Genomic DNA, 18260 nt, shown 5'->3' on the forward strand with positions numbered 1-18260 from the left:
TTTTCAAATATTTGAAGTCTGGCTTAAAACGAAAACTATTCACTAGGCTGCCGAGTTATACACTTTGAGTATATTCTGAACAACAATAGGAATGCAAAACATCTTTTTTAATGACACAATCTATTGTCACTATAAGACCTTTCTTCATCACATTGAAACAATATTTAGAAAAGACCTGTAAACTTATCGAACCTTTAAACAAACTTATTAGTAAAGGTTATTTTATTAATGTTGTAATAACATCTTTGAATATTGTTTTCATTGGCACTAACATCGATTTTGTCATCAATAAATTATAACATAACTAAATGTGTATTCTTTTCGAATGTTTTTTTGGGATGTATATATACACATCCACGTTTATTTTCTATTTAGAAATTGTTTTATCTATACATAACATCATACATATTTATTATAAGGTTAAATCATAACTATCCTACTGCCTGTCGTTACTTTTATTTTGGCATGGCACAAGTCATGTCTTCTTTGACTGTCCATGGCGTTAAAACACTAAATCCCTGCCTGGAATGTGTTTTAATAGATTTTAGTCTCTGATGCATGATTTTTTAGTATTATTGTTTTTGGCTTTTAACTAGCTTTCAGTAACTGCGAGTACTCTCAAATCGTATTTTCGTGTTAATTTGACCTGTTGAAACAATTTGTAATGCATTTCTGTTATTCAATGTTTACTTATTTTGTGTTATATCTCGTTTTACTATTTTTAATATGTACCACATTTGATAAGTATTTAGTATGACGAAAAAGATTTCACTTCTGTACTCGTACTATGAACAACAAATTTATTTTGTAAAAAAATGTTTCTGTACTCCTAACAACAAAATTATTATATCTAAATTTACCTGTGTACGTTACTTTCTTTAACGCCATTTTGTCCTAGGTTAAAGTTGTCTTTTTGACATTGAAACATCTTTTTTATTTACATTGTGTCATATGTCAAACTTATTCGTGCAGTGTATATTTACTTGTTTTTACAGCGGATGACCGTAAGGGCATTCTGGTGTATTGTTGCCACAGACATTCGTTTTTGACTGATAACCGTATAATTACGCGGATATTATCGAGTGCAAAATAACATTCCTTGTCGCTTGTTATATATTAATTTCATCAATAAATATTCATGAAAATGATTTTTAAGAACATAGATAAATGATATGAACATGTTTTGTCGTGAGAAATATATATATCAATAACAAATAACAAAATCAAGAATACCGAAAATTTGTGTTAACGCATGCGGAAGAGTATCTCAAGAACGTTTTATAACAAACGCGGGAAAATATGAATGCCTACTCAAATCCAATCTATTAGAAAAAACAAATTATTACAGAAGAGTGTCCACCATGCACTTGCACTGCACTATCATTAGAATAGTAGAATAGAATGATATACAAATGGATGAAAATTATATATATCTGTTATACAAATATGAATATAATATATAACAACAAACCAGAGTATACCGATAACAAATAATTATATCACTGCGATATAATAGTTATATTGGTAAGGTTGAATTCCCTGTCATTTATTCATCATTCACACACGAACTTGTCTCAAAAAAAAAATATATATCTATGTACCTTAACCTAACTTTCAGGTATAGAGATGTGATTTTTTCTGAGACAAGTGCTTGTGACCATCCACCAGAACTTGTGTATTTTTATGTTGTAATGTTACACCACTGTTTCGGGTTAGGGTGATTCAGGTTGGCGCCTGTTAAAACGTTTAAACCCGCTGCATTTTTATGCACCTGTCCTACGTCAGGAGCCTGTTGTTCAGTGGTTGTCGTTTATTTGTGTGGTTCATAAGTGTTTCTCGTTTTTTACATAGATTAGACCGTTGGTTTTCCTGTTTGAATTGTTTTACACTAGTCATGTTGGGGCCCTTTCGGTGTGATCCAAGGCTCCGTGTTAAAGGCCGTACTTTGACCTATAATTGTTTACTTTTTACACATTGTGACTTTGATGGATAGTTGTCTCATTGGCACTCATACCACATCTTCTTATTTATATTGAAGTGAGCAAAATCTATGAAAAATGAAATAAAATTGTATCTCTGGATATCCATTGAATGTTTGTAACTGGACGATAAGCAGACGACAATCAATTTATCCTCTGATGTTTTGTGAACGATGGAAAATGTCATCATTTTTATTATTGTGGCAATAGACTATTAGTAGATAGTAAGCCAACAGCCACAGGTTTAAGTTATCGTTTATATGAGATAAAATCTAGTATTCCAATTGAAAGTATACAAAATGTTGTGAAGAACTTTGTTATAACATGTGTGTACAAAGAACGATAACTGGTAAAACAAAAAATATATATCTGATCATGCACCTCTTTTGTGAAATATTCATCCAAAAATGGATATGGAAACATTGTATATGTTCTCAGATAATACCAGTACGTACAATACGAATCCAAATGGATATATTGCACTAACAGACTGTTGTCACAGGTGCGAGACGAGATTTTTTGATAATAAATGTCAGTATCACTATGCATAATTTTTATTCTGATTTAGTATCCAACTAAAAAAATGTAACCTTCACGAAATAGTGTAGATAAAATTAAATATGGTAAGAGGATATAATTTCTGCAGTATAACTAAGACTATTATAACATTATATGTAAGGACAAACGATAAAGCTTCTATATTGGTATTCAATAATACGTAGTCAAGCGGCCTTAAAGTTATTAATCCTATCCACTCAGAGAAACCGTCGTCCATTAACATTTAGTTTTCTATCTTATTGGAATTTGTGTGCCCATTTAACCACTGTCGATTAATGCTATGACTGCTACGCACACTTGTTCTTAAAAATTCCAATTTTGTTTGTCATGTGTTGTTTTGCATGTGAATGTTACCCAAATGTGCATGAAATTAACATTTTATTAAGTTGACTTACTGTACTAGAAATATTCACTACACCTTAAAAACTGAAAGTAAGAAATAAAAACAAAAAATGAGCTGGTGTAAAAATGTTAAAGGTGTACTGTTAGATATTACAGGTGTTCTGTTTGAGAGCGGTGCAAGTGAACCAATTAAAGGTTCTATCGAAGCTATTAAAAGGTATGAACAGATGAAATAAGTGTAACGATCTACACTGATTGAAAATAGATAAAAGAATAAGAACTTGTAGGCCTATATCAAGGATTTGTATAGTCTTACAATACTTGCCTATATTATAAGTTATAACTAGACTTATTTTTTATACGCCCACTTACGGGACGTATTATGGTATACCGTTGTCTGTCTGTCCGTCTGTCCGTCGTCAACATGTCGGACATAACTAAAAAATGCTTTAACCAATTTGCATAAAACTTTGGTGAATTGTTTATATCTATTGACGTGAGCTCCCTTTCGTTTTTTTATAAATTTAAGATTTTACGTTACAGGGTTTTATTCATAAAAAAAGGGGGGATTTTCCAGTTTTCGGACAAAAACTCAAAAATGATTTCAGCAATTCTTATGAAACTTTGGTGAATTGTTTGTATGTATTGATGTAAGCTCCCTTTAGAATTTTATAAATTTTACATTTTACATTTCTGAGTTATGGGGTTTTATTCATTAAAAAAAGGGGTGATTTTCCAGTTTTCGGACAATAACTCAAAAATGCTGTCACCAATTCTCATGAAACTTTGGTGAATTGTTTATATTTACTGATGTAAGCTCCCTTTTTATTTTCATAAATTTCTAATATGACATTGAGAATTAATTGATCTTTATTTTATAAAATGATACACTGTCTTGTAGCCATTCCAACGCATTTTCTTGAGCAAAACGACAACAGAACAAGACAAAACCATACAATTACACAGACATACAGACATATCCAAACTTCCATGGACACATACAAATGGTCATACTTCCCTCGAACAATTATACAATGGAACTTGCTCCCTCAAACCATCATTGAAACCACTCCTGTTGACAGCTTCAGAGATCAGCTACCTACAGCTGTTCTTTCCAGCTTAAAATAAACACACTCAAAGCAAAACATGTACATAAAAGTTATTATTAAACTTAAATTGTTTACATACTTGATTTATCATATAGCTTTTAAGAATCAAAGGGTGCTGTATTTCCTTATTTTGTTTACTTTGCTTATTGATTTTATATATTATATATAAATAATTTGTCTTCCATGATCATCAATGATGATTCAAGCAGATTTGTTTAGGCCTGTAGCTTTTAATTTAGTATTTTATTTAAGATTAAAGGACAGTAAAATTCCAGTAAGATTTTGTACAAATGAAACGACCAAGACAAGACATAAACTTTTACAGAAGTTGCACAGTATTGGTTTTTCTATGACAGAAGATGATGTATTTCCTCCAATACCAGCTTGTTGCCAAATTTTGAAGTCTAGAGGGCTCAGGCCACATCTTCTTGTAAATCCAGGTATATTTTGTCTAGTACAAGCAATTAATAGTATATTACATGTAAATGGCAACTATATAAATATAGGTATAAAAATTGAACTTTAAAATATCACAATACAAAGTAAATCTCACCAAATGATTTACACTGTCAATTTAAAAAAAAGGATGGGAGATTACATAAGAAAGCCTACCTACTGAATTTAGAAGATATAGATTACACTTTTAGCCCTTTCTATCCAACTTTGCAGTGATTTATTTAGCAAATTTCATATATTCTTGAGATATTTATACTGAATATCATAGTTTTACATACTTTCAACAATTTATGTTCACTTTATTTTCTACTAGCAAAAATAAATCCAGTAGAAAAATAAGTTGGAACAGTATGGATTGTTGATGGAAGCAATAACTCAAACAAATTTCAAAATTGCTTCTATCTTGAAAAAAAATTATTAATACCAAGACCAAAAAAACTTGTAACAAAATCAAGAAAAACCTTGAACTGATAATGCATAATTTAACACAACTCAAAACTTAAGTTCATACAAAACTGTAACTTAAAAAAATCTGAATTATAACCCATAACACACCTACCACCTCGGTTGTCTCGTGGTAGCGTGTTCGCCTCGAGTGCGGGATGTTGTGGGTTCAATCTCGGCAGGGTCAAACCAAAGACTTTAAAATTGGTATTTGCTGCTTCTCTGCCAAGCACACGGCATTAAAGAGTAAGAGCAAAGACTGGTCAGCTCGGAGTCAGAATAATGTGTCCGGGTAAGGTGATATGTCTTCCTGCAGACTGATACCTTGTGAACTAGCATGTAAAAATCCGGTTCAGTGTGTTGGTCTAGTACAAAGCAGGGTTCATATTTATATTACATTAACATGTTCTCGTCCTGAATATGCATATTAACTTGCCGCTGGACGTTAAGCAGCCAGCCAGCCATCATCATCATCATCATAACCATGATAACACACTCAGAACTATATTTCAAATTAAAATTTTGAATAATGTCTCATTACAGAACTCAATATTATTACTCACAACAAATTTCAAAGCAGTATTTCATAACCAAATTCATAAATATAACTCATAAGAAAATTTCAATTACAACTTCACAAAACTCAAGTGTAACTGATAACAAAACTCAACTGCAATTCACAACAAATCTCAATTGTGACTTGTTACAAAACTCAATAGTGAATTATTACAAAATTCAATAGTGACTCATAACAAAACTCAACTGCAATTCACAACAAAACTCAATTGTGACTTATCACAAAACTCAATTGGGACTTATAACAAAACTCAATTGTGACTCATAACAAAACTCAATTACAACTCATAGCAAATCTCATTTGTAAAGCACAAGAAACCTCAATTGTAACTCATAACAAAACTGAACTACAAGTCACAACAAAACTCATGCAAAACAGTATCACAAGGTTTACTGTTATGGACAAAACTACATTGTTCCAGTAAGGTAACATATGAAATTCTTTTACAGATGCCCTGTCCGATTTTCGTGAGATAAATCAGGAGAACCCTAACTGTGTTGTACTAGGAGATGCTACAGACAACTTTTCATATCAGAATCTCAACAAAGCTTTCCAACTCCTCATGTCACTAGAAAAACCTGTTCTGTTTGCTCTTGGAGGAGGGTAAATATATCCCCACTGTACATGAATTATAATAAATGTTTACTCTACAAGTAAAAAAGTAGAAAATTATCATTAGATTGATTACAAATAAGAGCTGCCAGTTTGTTGTCAGGCTTCATGTGAATCTGCTTTACCATGTAATGTATTTTCAGATTCATATTTCTTTGACTTCCTGTTAGCCAAGTACTTAAAGAGGGGTAATCATTAGTGAGCCATAGCTCACAAATCTTTTTGTCTTTTTTATTCATTTTTTGTGTTTTTAATAAATTTTTATGCCCCCGCCGTAGCAGTGGGGTCATTAAGTTTTACCCTTGTCCGTCTGTACGTACGTACGTATGCCCAAAATTGGTTTCCGTTCTCTAACTTAAGTTTGCCTCAACCAAATGTTATGAAACTTATACACAATGCTTATTACCACAAAACATAGATCAAGGTTGAATTTTGGTGGCGTCGCTTTAACCGTTCTAGAGTTATGCCCCTTTATAAATGGAAAAACCACAAAACACAGATCAAGTTTGAATTTTAGTGGCGTCACTTTAACCGTTCTAGAGTTATGCCCCTTTATAAATGGAAAAATTACAATTTTTTTATTTTCTTCTAAATATCAAGTAATTTTTATACGACCGCAAAAATTAAAAATTTTTTGGTCGTATATTGGTATGATGTTGGCGTCGTCGTCGTCGTCGTCCGAAGACACATTGGTTTTCGCATTCTAACTTTAGTTTAAGTGAATGGATCTCCATGAAATTTTACCATAAGGTTCAATACCACGAAAGGAAGGTTGGGATTGATTTTGGGGGTTATGGTACCAACAATTAAGGAATTAGGGGCCAAAAAGGGGCCAAAAATAAGCATTTTTGTAACTTTCAGACAATAACTTGTGTGTAAGTGTATGGATCTCTCTGAAATTGTACCACAAGGTTCCATATCACAAAGGGAAGGCTGTAATTGATTTTGGGGGTAATTGCCTCAAAATTTTAGGAATTAGGGGCCAAAAAAGGGGCAAAAAACAAGCATTTTTCTAGTTTCATGACAATAACTTGTGTGTAAGTGTTTGGATATTTCTGAAATTGTACTACAAGGTTTCATATCACAAAGGGAAAGCTGGAATTGAGTTCGGGGGTAATTGCCTGAAACGTTTAGGAATTGGGGGCCAAAAAGGGGCCAAAAATAAGCATTTTTCTAGTTTCAAGACAATAACTTGTGTTCAAGTGTATGGATCTCTCTGAAATTGTACTGCAAGGTACCATACCACAAAGGGAAGGCTGGGATTGAGTTTGGGGGTGATGAATCATAAGGGGGTTCAAAAAATTTGGGGGGGGGATTCTTTTTTTTTTCTTTTTTTTTCTTTTTTTCCTTTTTTTTTTCTTTTAAAATTTTCCATTTTAAGTTGGTTATTTCTGATTTATATTTAAAAGCAAATAATAATGATATGGTAGGAGATACACACCAAACAGGATGTGTAAATTTTTATATAATAAGTATTGTGCAATAGCAAGAAATTTTCAATTGCACAGTATTGCACAATAGCAAGAAATCTTCAATTGCACAGTATTGCGCAATAGCAAGAAATCTTCAATTACACAGTATTGCACAATAGCAAGAAATCTTCAATTGCACAGTATTGCGCAATAGCAAGAAATATCCAATAGCACAATATTGCGCAATAGCAAGAAATTGTCAATTGTACAGTTTTGCGCAATAGCAAGAAATATTCAATTGCACAGTATTGTGCAAAAGAAGATACTTCTTATAAATTGCTTATTTCTTGATCAATTTCAATGGGGTTTTATTCTTGAATTCTTGGGGTTCTTTAATATGCTGAATATAACCGTGTATTAAGTTTTTGGATTTTGGGCCCCGATTTTAAATTGGTCCACATTGAGGTCCAAAGGGTCCAAAATTTAACTTTGTTTGATTTCATCAAAAATTGAATTATTGGGGTTCTTTGATATGCCGAATCTAAACGTGTATTTAGATTCTTAATTTTTGGTTCCGTTTTCAAATTGGTCTACATTTAGGTCCAAAGGGTCCAAAATTAAACTTAGTTTGATTTTAACAAAAATTGAATTTTTAGTGTTCTTTGATATGCTGAATCTAAACATGTATTTAGATTTTTGATTATGGGCCCAGTTTTCAAGTTGGTCCAAATCGGGGTCCAAAATTAAACTTTGTTTGATTTCAACAAAAATTGAATATATGGGGTTCTTTGATATGCTGAATCTAACCATGTATTTAGATTTTTGGGCCCCGTTATCAACTTTGTCCACATTGAGGTCAAAAGGGTCCAAAATTAAACTTTGTTTGATTTCATCAAAAATTGAATTCTTGGGGTTCTTTGATATACTGAATCTAACCATGTATTTAGATTTTGGATATTGGACCATAATAGGTGAATGTCCAATTTAAAATTTTTAAGTTCTTAGACCACATTCATTCTGTGTCAGAAACCTATGCTGTGTCAAATATTTAATCACAATCCAAATTCAGAGCTGTATCAAGCTTGAATGTTGTGTCCATACTTGCCCCAACTGTTCAGGGTTCGACCTCTGCGGTCGTATCAAGCTGCGCCCTGCGGAGCATTTTATTAAAATTGGAGTTATCTTCCTTTGTCCATGATTATAGTTGAATCAACTACAATCAATGCTTTATACAATGCAATGTTTAATTTTGACTTCCACTGATAAAACACAGATCAAATTGAATTTGGGTAGTGTCACTTTAACCATTATTGAGTTATGCCCCTTTATAAATCGAAAGATTGCAAAATTTTTTGTTTCCATTCTGTAACTTAAGTTTGCCTCAACCAAACATTATGAAACCTATACACAATATTCATTACCACAAAACTAAGATCAAGTACAAATTTTTTGTTTCTGTTTTCTAACTTTAGTTTGCCTCAACCAAATGTTATGAAACTTATACACAATGCTTATTACTACATAATACAGATTAAGTACGAAAATTTGAGTAGAGTCACTTTCACCGTTCTTCAGTTATGTCCCTTTATAACTATATGATATGCAAGCAGGGGCATCATCTGTGTCCACATGTGGACACTATCCACATTTATCTTTTATATTTCAACTTAATAAAGCCCTAAAGTCATCCAGTATGCTGCAAGAACAAATAAAAAATTGTATATTGATGAAAATGTTGAGGAAATTGATAACCTACAATCAAAACTACTTACGCAAGTAATGAAGACAGACTCAAATCTTAAAAATGATTTAATTAATCATTTATGTGTATAGAGTTATAGTTTTTCAATTCATATTTTGCAGGAAATATTACAAGGAAGGCTCAGACCTGATATTGGATATTGGACCTTTTGCAAAAGCACTTGAGGTAACATCTCAACCACTTATTGAGTGGGTGGTATACTGCATTTACCTTTAACTTTTGTTACATTTTACTCAGCTTCTGTATTAAAGAATGATTTGATTTTTGGAATGGAACTTTTTCATGATGAGTTGAAATGATAAGTAAAGTGATTTTCAAATCTGCCTTCCAGTCACTCTCTGTTTGACCATACTTTTTTTCTTTTTTGATAGTTGTTAGTTCTTTGGACTTTATAAAGCTTACACATAGATAAATTACTGAAACATTGTACTTAATCCTCTGATATTACTTCTTTACAGGACAATAGAAATACAGATTTAGAATTGTTCAAACATGTGTAAGAAGACAATGTACTGCAAATACAATTCAATACAATACCTTATTTCGACCAGTTTATGGCTTATTGAGGTCGTTAAAACAAACATGACAGAACATTTATAAGGAAATATGAACATACTGTAGATAATTTTGAAATAGAAAAAAATACATTTTAATTTAATTTCAGCAACAAAAGTTACATTTAAAACTTTTAACTAAACTTAGGTTATCTCCCTTAACACACAATATGAAGCATTATTAACATTGTACAACACTATAAAAAATTCTCAGAGGATTAAAAGTTTAAGTGTATGCTCAGTGTAAAACTTGATTAGTGTAAAGTATGAAATAATTTTTACCTGAAACTTGATTTATGTTTGTTTCCTTACAGTATGCTTGTGATGTGGAAGCAGAAATTGTTGGTAAGCCGTCCAAGTCCTTCTTTGGTGCAGTACTCCAAGATCTGGGACAACCAGCAGAGAGTGTAAGTAGGAATATCTCTGTCACTTAATGGCAAATGTCCCTGTTCTGCTTTTCCACTCAACAATCTTTTTTAACAAATTCCAGTTGGTATATAAAATGTAGCCAAACTGATCAATTAGTAAAAATAATTATCCATTTACTTGACCATGACTAAGCAGTCAGTAGTGTTAGCAGGGCATGTGCCAAAATAAATTCATACTTACAAAAGCCTAAGGGTCTTGCTTCTGTCTCCAGCTGTTTTTGAATGAATGGATTAATTGTACAATACCAGTTATTAGTAGTTAAAGTGTGATATGTCAGAAATTAAACATAATTTGCGTTAAAAATGTTATTTATGTTATATATATAGCACGCCTTTTATGAATTAACGAAATATGTTAATGAGTAAGGCATGGCTATATATGATTTGTAACATTAATGGGCGATGACACAAGTCAAAGGTAAATCTTAACTGTACTTTTCATGAATTAGATATGTCAATCAAATAGTGGCACTTTCTATGACAAAACGTCTCTTATCTTCAGAAAATGAACTTTTTAGTAGGATTTGATTTAATGATAGATGAACATGTAAATGATTAGCTGTTGTGATACTTTCATCAAGGTTAAAAGACCAGAGAGCAATTTATGCGTTACTGAAGTGCCCTCCCCTCCCTGGGCATAAATTCTTGAGGGGATAGATGCAAAATCTTGTTAGATGTATGCCATGCTGTCTGCTTTCAATACAAAAGTACGTGTAGTTTTAGAAGATAACATGTTTTTAAAACTTATTGTGCAGGTATTCTTCCTTTCCATGAAAATGACCGATAGATGGGCTGTTGATTGTGTAAGGTCCAGAGATATATATTTTAAGCATGCTCAATTCACGGAGATATACCTTTAAAAAGTGGAGGAAATGAAACCACTCAAAATCCAGTGACAATTTTTTAGAATATTTATTTTGACACAATAAAAACAAGCGTTCACCAATTTATCAATATGGCCTCTTCGTTTATGGACCACATTATTCCTTTTTGTAGCTCTCTTGGGGCATTTGTTTGTTTCAAGTATAGGGAACAATTTTTAGGGTTAAGTTTACAAGTTTGGCTAGTGTTGGGGTAATTAAGACACCCCCTCACCCACTTCCCGAATTTGTTTTGAACATATTGGTGTGTATGCATTTTGTTTAAATTTATTAGGACATTTTATGGTCATTGATTTCATTGTTTACTAGGCCAAGGAGGTGGAGGCGGAGCTAGACAGTGAAATAACCACTTCTGAAACTGAAGTAAGAGCACTGGTCTTAGCTCCTCCCATTTTTTGTTTTTCCTATGACAAGCTACACACGGCAGGACTAGAGAGTGCAATATCTAAGAATGCATTCAGTTAACACACTCCTCTAAATATAACCCAAGTTAACTCACTCGAAGATCAAAGGAAAAATTACCATTCATGTTACAATAATGTTTTAAAAGTTTATTGCGAGTTATTGTTTGAATTTTAAAAGATTTTAGCAAAAGAATTGTTAATGAAAGAAAAATGTCTGTTGAAAATTGATGTAGGGTAACTAATAATGATTGATCAATTTTCATTATCTATAGGTATTAGGGATGTCAATGAGTACTCGAGTATCCCTCGGTAGTACCAAGTATCGAATACCAAAATGATACTCGACTAATCGGTTTCCTGTTAGAATGTTGTTGCCTTCTTAAAGAAATAATATTTTTATTAAGAGTGCCTCCCGGGAAATTAAATATTAATCAAAATTGATCAAAATTAAAATACGTTTGAACTTTCGAATGCTTTCGTTTAATTGTCATTTAAAATTCCTCTGAACATAGGTAGGCTATGAAAAAGAGCACCTTTCCAAGGCTTACACTTTTAGCTAATTGTGTCTTAGTCAATCCACCCCTTCTGTACCGTCAGAGCAAATATTTTCATCAGCAGGACGGTTAGTTATGTAACAAAATTGAGAAATCGACTAGTTGAGAAGATAATATTTCTAAACAAGAACAAATTCGTTGCAGCCTGTGTTGACCCTCAGAAAATGGTTAAAGACATCAGTAAGTTCTAATCATTTCCCCTTTGTTGATCATTAAATTTGTATTTTTACGATTCCCAAATACTATTGTTTGAGTAATCATTTTTCTATAGATGTTTATTTATCATTGATTAGATCATTGCCAGTTTACATAATTAGTACATGTGGTAACTGAGCTATTATTGCGAACCCAATGAAAGTTTTCCACAGTGCCATCTCTATCTTGACCAGGTATTTAAACTTTTGCAAGTTCACCTGTCCTATTGAATGAATACAATAGCTATTTTTCTCTGTGTAGTTTATTCACTGGGACCTTTAAATTTCTTCTAAGAGAAATCTATCACGCATTGATTAATTTACCTGAACAAAAAATTTAACTCTCAATGATAAAAATATATGTACCAATACTAAATAAGGACACACAAAACTATATGTGATGTTGATTTATTCAATATCTATAATAATTTAGTAGGCTTCTAGAATGTATTAGGGTAAGTTGTCTGCATTGGCTATTTGCAATATTAGCCATAATAAACTGATCTACTTTATTTGCATTATTCACCAATTTTTACTAAATTGTCTACAGCTTTTCATAATTTTGTTCCAATGTTTTGACATTAAATTTTGCTATGTTCCTATGAAAATTTGTGACTTTCAAATTATTTTTTTTTGTGTTGGACAAAAAAAACTATGAATGTGACAATGCTAATATTTACTCTTATTATCCATTTAGACTGTACTTGTACTTCAATGTACATTTATTCTAATCAAGCTTAAAGGTTTGTGAAAAAATGTCAAAATAAATAATCATCTCGGACATAGATTTATAGAAATAAATTATAGCATATTTAAAAGTCAGGAAATGCAAATAAAATCCTGTAAAAACAAGGAATTATTTGAAACTGGAATAATTTTGAATTCTAGAAAATATATAAGAAATGCTTGATGAAAACTAATTAAGGAGGGTTATCCATGCATGCTTGGCTAAGAGAGATTAGTTAGTTCATACTGAAGTATTAGTGAAAGTAAAATGAACCTCAGCCAAGTGTGCATGGCCAACCCTATTTAGTTGGGTTAGTTTGCATAATGAATTTCAAAATAATTTTCTAGAATTCAAAATTATTCCAGATTCAAATAATTCCTTGTTTTAACAGGATTTTATTTGCATTTCCTGACTTTTAAATATGCTATAATTTATTTCTATAAATCTATGTCTGAGATGATTATTTATTTTGACATTTTTTCACAAACCTTTAAGCTTGATTAGAATAAATGTACATTGAAGTACAAGTACAGTCTAAATGGATAATAAGAGTAAATATTAGCATTGTCACATTCATAGTTTTTTTTGTCCAACACAAAAAAAATAATTTGAAAGTCACAAATTTTCATAGGAACATAGCAAAATTTAATGTCAAAACATTGGAACAAAATTATGAAAAGCTGTAGACAATTTAGTAAAAATTGGTGAATAATGCAAATAAAGTAGATCAGTTTATTATGGCTAATATTGCAAATAGCCAATGCAGACAACTTACCCTAATACATTCTAGAAGCCTACTAAATTATTATAGATATTGAATAAATCAACATCACATATAGTTTTGTGTGTCCTTATTTAGTATTGGTACATATATTTTTATCATTGAGAGTTAAATTTTTTGTTCAGGTAAATTAATCAATGCGTGATAGATTTCTCTTAGAAGAAATTTAAAGGTCCCAGTGAATAAACTACACAGAGAAAAATAGCTATTGTATTCATTCAATAGGACAGGTGAACTTGCAAAAGTTTAAATACCTGGTCAAGATAGAGATGGCACTGTGGAAAACTTTCATTGGGTTCGCAATAATTATGGTATAAAATTCCTTGGACTATTATCTAGTCTTGGGTAATAATGTTGAGGATTTTACCACCATAAGACAACGTCCCACAATGGGTATGATTTTGTGTTTCCATTTTGTAGATGTTTTTTCCGAGCGAGTACTCGAGTATCGCTCGGTAAATCCAACGAGTACTCGATTAGTAAATCTTCAACGAGTTGACATCCCTAATAGGTATACATATTAAAAATCATTACAATACCCATGATTTACATGTATTAATATTTAGACTTTGAGAATTTTATGTCACAGGTAGTAATGATTGGTGATACATGTATTAATATTTAGACTTTGAATTTTATGTCATAGGTAGTAATGATTGGTGATACATGTATTAATATTTAGACTTTGAGAATTTAATGTCATAGGTAGTAATGATTGGTGATACATGTATTAATATTTAGACCTTGAATTTTATGTCATAGGTAGTAATGATTGGAGATACATGTATTAATATTTAGACTTTGAGAATTTAATGTCATAGGTAGTAATGATTGGAGATACTTTATTAATATTTAGACTTTGTATTTTATGTCATAGGTAGTAATGATTGGTGATACATGTATTAATATTTAGATTTTTAGAATTTCATGTCATAGGTAGTAATGATTGGTGATACATGTATTAATATTTAGACTTTGAATTTTATGTCATAGGTAGTAATGATTGGTGATGACATTGTAAATGATGTAGGAGGGGCTCAGTCATGTGGCATGAGAGGTGTACAAGTCCGTACTGGAAAATACAGGTAATTAAAAATAATCAAAGTGCTTGTTAGCATTGAAGGGTTTACATTGTTTTAATTTATCAAATCTATCAGACGTTTTCTTATAAGAGTTAATGCCCTTAAATGACAAATTTTACCATTTTTTTTTCCTTTTTGCCTATTATCTCGAAAAATTTAATAGATAGGGAGAAACTATAAATTGCAAAACCGATCAGCAAAACAAGTTCTACAAATAAGTCTACATGGCGGAAATCGTCAGTCGACTCCTTATTAGAGTTATTGACCTTTGATGACGAATTTTACCAATTTTTGGCGTTTGTATCTTATATCTTAAAAACTATAGATAGATAGAAACTGAAATAAGCAAAAATGATCAGCAAGACAAGATCTACAATTAAGACAAATATGGAGGAAATCGTCCAAAGACTCCTTAATGGAGTTTTTGCCCTATTATGACGATTTTTACGATTTTTTTTGTTTTTTGCCTCATATGATTAAAATTATAATAGATAGACACTTTAGGTCACAGAAATGATACTTACAAGTCAAATTTTGTCGATAAAGTTAGTAGTCTGTCACTTTTTATAGGAGTGATTGACCTTAAATGAGAATTTTTTTTTACCCTCTTATGTTTTGAGCAAAAACTGAAGATAGAGAGAAAGTAAACAGACTAAATGATCAGCAATACAAGATCAACAAAACCGAGATTTTTATCATAAAATCTATTCTCTTCTACAATGTTGAATATGCACATAGACCAAGGTGAGCGACACAGTCTCTTTAGAGCCTCTAGTTCAAATAGTTAAGGATGGAATTGCATTGAAGAAAGTTAGTATTTTACCTAACAAGTCTTTAAACTTGACTTTTTTTTATTTATTTCAGGCCATCTGATGAAAACCATCCAACAGTAAAGGCAGATGGTTACGTGGATAATTTAGCACAAGCTATAGACCTTATCTTACAATCATGATGCAGTAAACACTTTCATTACTTTTAAGTTATATATATGTGAGAAAAGACATAACATGACATTTGGCTTACAAAGAGTTGTTTTATCAGAATTTATTTGAAGAAGTGTGTGCATGTTAAATTGCTTGTCTTTACCATGATCTCACTTTGTAATCAGTTTTGTGTCTCTTTCTTATAGAACTAATATCTTACTAGGTATTGGGGGCTATATTGTATATTATAGACTCACCCCTAGAAGTGGGGGCTATATTGTATATTATAGACTCACCCCTAGAAGTGGGGGCTATATTGTATATTATAGACTCACCCTAGAAGTGGGGGCTATATTGTATATTATAGACTCACCCTAGAAGTGGGGGCTATATTGTATATTATAGACTCACCCCTAGAAGTGGGGGCTATATTGTATATTATAGATTCTCCCTAGAAGTGGGGGCTATATTGTATATTATAGACTCACCCTAGAAGTGGGGGCTATATTGTATATTATAGACTCACCCCTAGAAGTGGGGGCTATATTGTATATTATAGACTTACCCTAGAAGTGGGGGCTATATTGTATATTATAGACTTACTCTAGAAGTGGGGGATATATTGTATATTATAGACTCACCCCTAGAAGTGGGGGCTATATTGTATATTATAGACTCACCCTAGAAGTGGGGGCTATATTGTATATTATAGACTCACCCCTAGAAGTGGGGGCTATATTGTATATTATAGACTCTCCCTAGAAGTGGGGGCTATATTGTATATCATAGACTCACCCTAGAAGTGGGGGCTATATTGTATATTATAGACTCACCCCTAGAAGTGGGGGTTGTATTGCAATCACCATGTCCATTTTTACAACTAATATTTACATTACACTTTTCTCAGAAACCACTAAACTGAATGACTTCATGCTTGGTTAGCCCCTTGACAGAGATGAGTTATAATGTGTGAGCATTTTTCAGATCTGACAGATACCTACTTCCTGTTTGCTGACATTTTGAATTTTTCAATATGGTGAAAGAACAGTAAAATTTTCATCGCACATTTCTCCAATACTACTGAACAGAATGACTTCATATTTGGTAGCACCACAACAGTGATAAGTTGTAATGTTTGTGTGCATTTTGGATCTGTCAAGACACCTACTCCCTGTTTTCCAATACTTTGAATTACGAGTGTATCAATGCTTAACAAGACGATGTGTGCATTCCTGTTTTACTTAGTGTTATGTTTTATAGCTATAAAAAATACCAGTGTTAATTTTTTATCATTTGCTACAGTCAGTGTTGGTCCTATATAAATGTTGTTTGTTGAAATGATTTATTTAAAAATTGCCTCAAAGTGGTTATGTTTAACTTTTGTAGGTGCCTGTCCCATGTCAGAAGCCTGTAATTCAGTGGTTGTCGTTTTTTGCTGAATATCATATTTGTTTTTCTTTCATTGTTTTGTTAGTTTTCTCTTTTGAATTGTTTTACATTGTCATTTTGTGGCCTTTTATAGCTGACTTAGCAGTATGGGCTTTGCTCATTGTTGAAGGCCGTACAGCGACCTATATTTGTTTTCTTCTATATCATTTGTCCTCTGGTGGAGAGTTGTTTTATTGGCAATCTTCTTATTTTTATATTGAAAAGGCAATAAGTAAGTTTTGTACAAGTTTATACATGTTTATATATTTATGTTATAATAAATCAAATAAAAAGTATTTACATGTATTTTATTTCTTACTGCAGCTGAACATTGCCTGTTGTCTTTTGAAATGCTGATTTCATGTAATGTCACTTTTTTGAAGGGCATTAATTGACAATTTCTACTACGGCAGCATTCTTTCAAAGTTAGGACTTGATCAGCAGACTGATAAGAGGACAGTGATACTGACTCGGCTATTGATCTGCAACTTAATTTCCTCTTCATTGTATTTTGGTTGGAAGTTGGAAATTAAGATATTTACTTTAAGATTCACTTTCTTCTTATTTGTTCAACTTCTTGAATATGCCAATTGTGTTTATACTGATGCTGTATAACGGATTGGTAGAAGTTTAAAAAGATTTATTTAAAAATACCCAATTAATGCCTTTTGTTATTCTTTTAACAGAGAAAGAGGGTTTATTATTATTTATTAAGTTATTATTTAATAAGCTTACTATGCGATATGGGTTTTGCTCATTGTTGAAGGCTGTACAGTGACCTATAGTTGTTAACTTCTACTTCATTTGGTCTCTGGAGGAGACTTGTCTCATTGACAATCATACCACATCATCTTATTTTTAAATGGATTCTTTTAAGGATAAAAGTATAATTTGGTTGTTTCCTTCTTTAATAAGTACTTTACCATTATTACTGTTCGCAATAATGATAAGTTACATGTATCTATCAACATAAAAGTTTATAAAACTATAAAAAGACAAACAACATCCTGGATTACTGCAAGGAAATGCTTTATTCTGGTCTACATGTTTCGC

General features: G+C 31.8%; 1 protein-coding gene and 1 long non-coding RNA gene across 6 annotated transcripts; one reads left to right on the forward strand and one right to left on the reverse strand.

Moving 5' to 3' along the window:
- Positions 1-2963: 2963 nt before the first annotated feature.
- Positions 2964-15964, forward strand: LOC127736066 (phospholysine phosphohistidine inorganic pyrophosphate phosphatase-like). 5 transcript variants are annotated; one of them, XM_052246566.1, is made up of 7 exons: positions 2964-3096; positions 4241-4428; positions 5915-6068; positions 9353-9416; positions 10120-10212; positions 14768-14859; positions 15721-15964. In XM_052246566.1, the coding sequence occupies exons 1-7, from the start codon at positions 2990-2992 to the stop codon at positions 15806-15808; spliced, it is 786 nt and encodes a 261-aa protein (XP_052102526.1). In that variant the 5' UTR covers positions 2964-2989; the 3' UTR covers positions 15809-15964. The 5 variants fall into 5 exon arrangements, with proteins under 5 accessions (XP_052102526.1, XP_052102528.1, XP_052102530.1 ...); XM_052246568.1 differs by lacking the exons at positions 14768-14859; positions 15721-15964 and adding an exon at positions 14711-14757; XM_052246570.1 differs by lacking the exons at positions 14768-14859; positions 15721-15964 and adding an exon at positions 14480-14530.
- A 106-nt stretch (positions 15965-16070) lies between these two features.
- Positions 16071-16568, reverse strand: LOC127736069 (uncharacterized). The gene is made up of 3 exons (XR_007998786.1): positions 16421-16568; positions 16345-16381; positions 16071-16268 (listed from the first exon to the last, which is right to left on the reverse strand). It is a non-coding gene; the product is annotated as an uncharacterized LOC127736069 (long non-coding RNA).
- Between the last annotated feature and the right edge of the window lie 1692 nt (positions 16569-18260).

The sequence above is a fragment of the Mytilus californianus genome, unplaced genomic scaffold (assembly GCF_021869535.1).
Source record: "Mytilus californianus isolate M0D057914Y unplaced genomic scaffold, xbMytCali1.0.p SCAF_3, whole genome shotgun sequence".
NCBI lineage: Eukaryota > Metazoa > Mollusca > Bivalvia > Mytilida > Mytilidae > Mytilus > Mytilus californianus.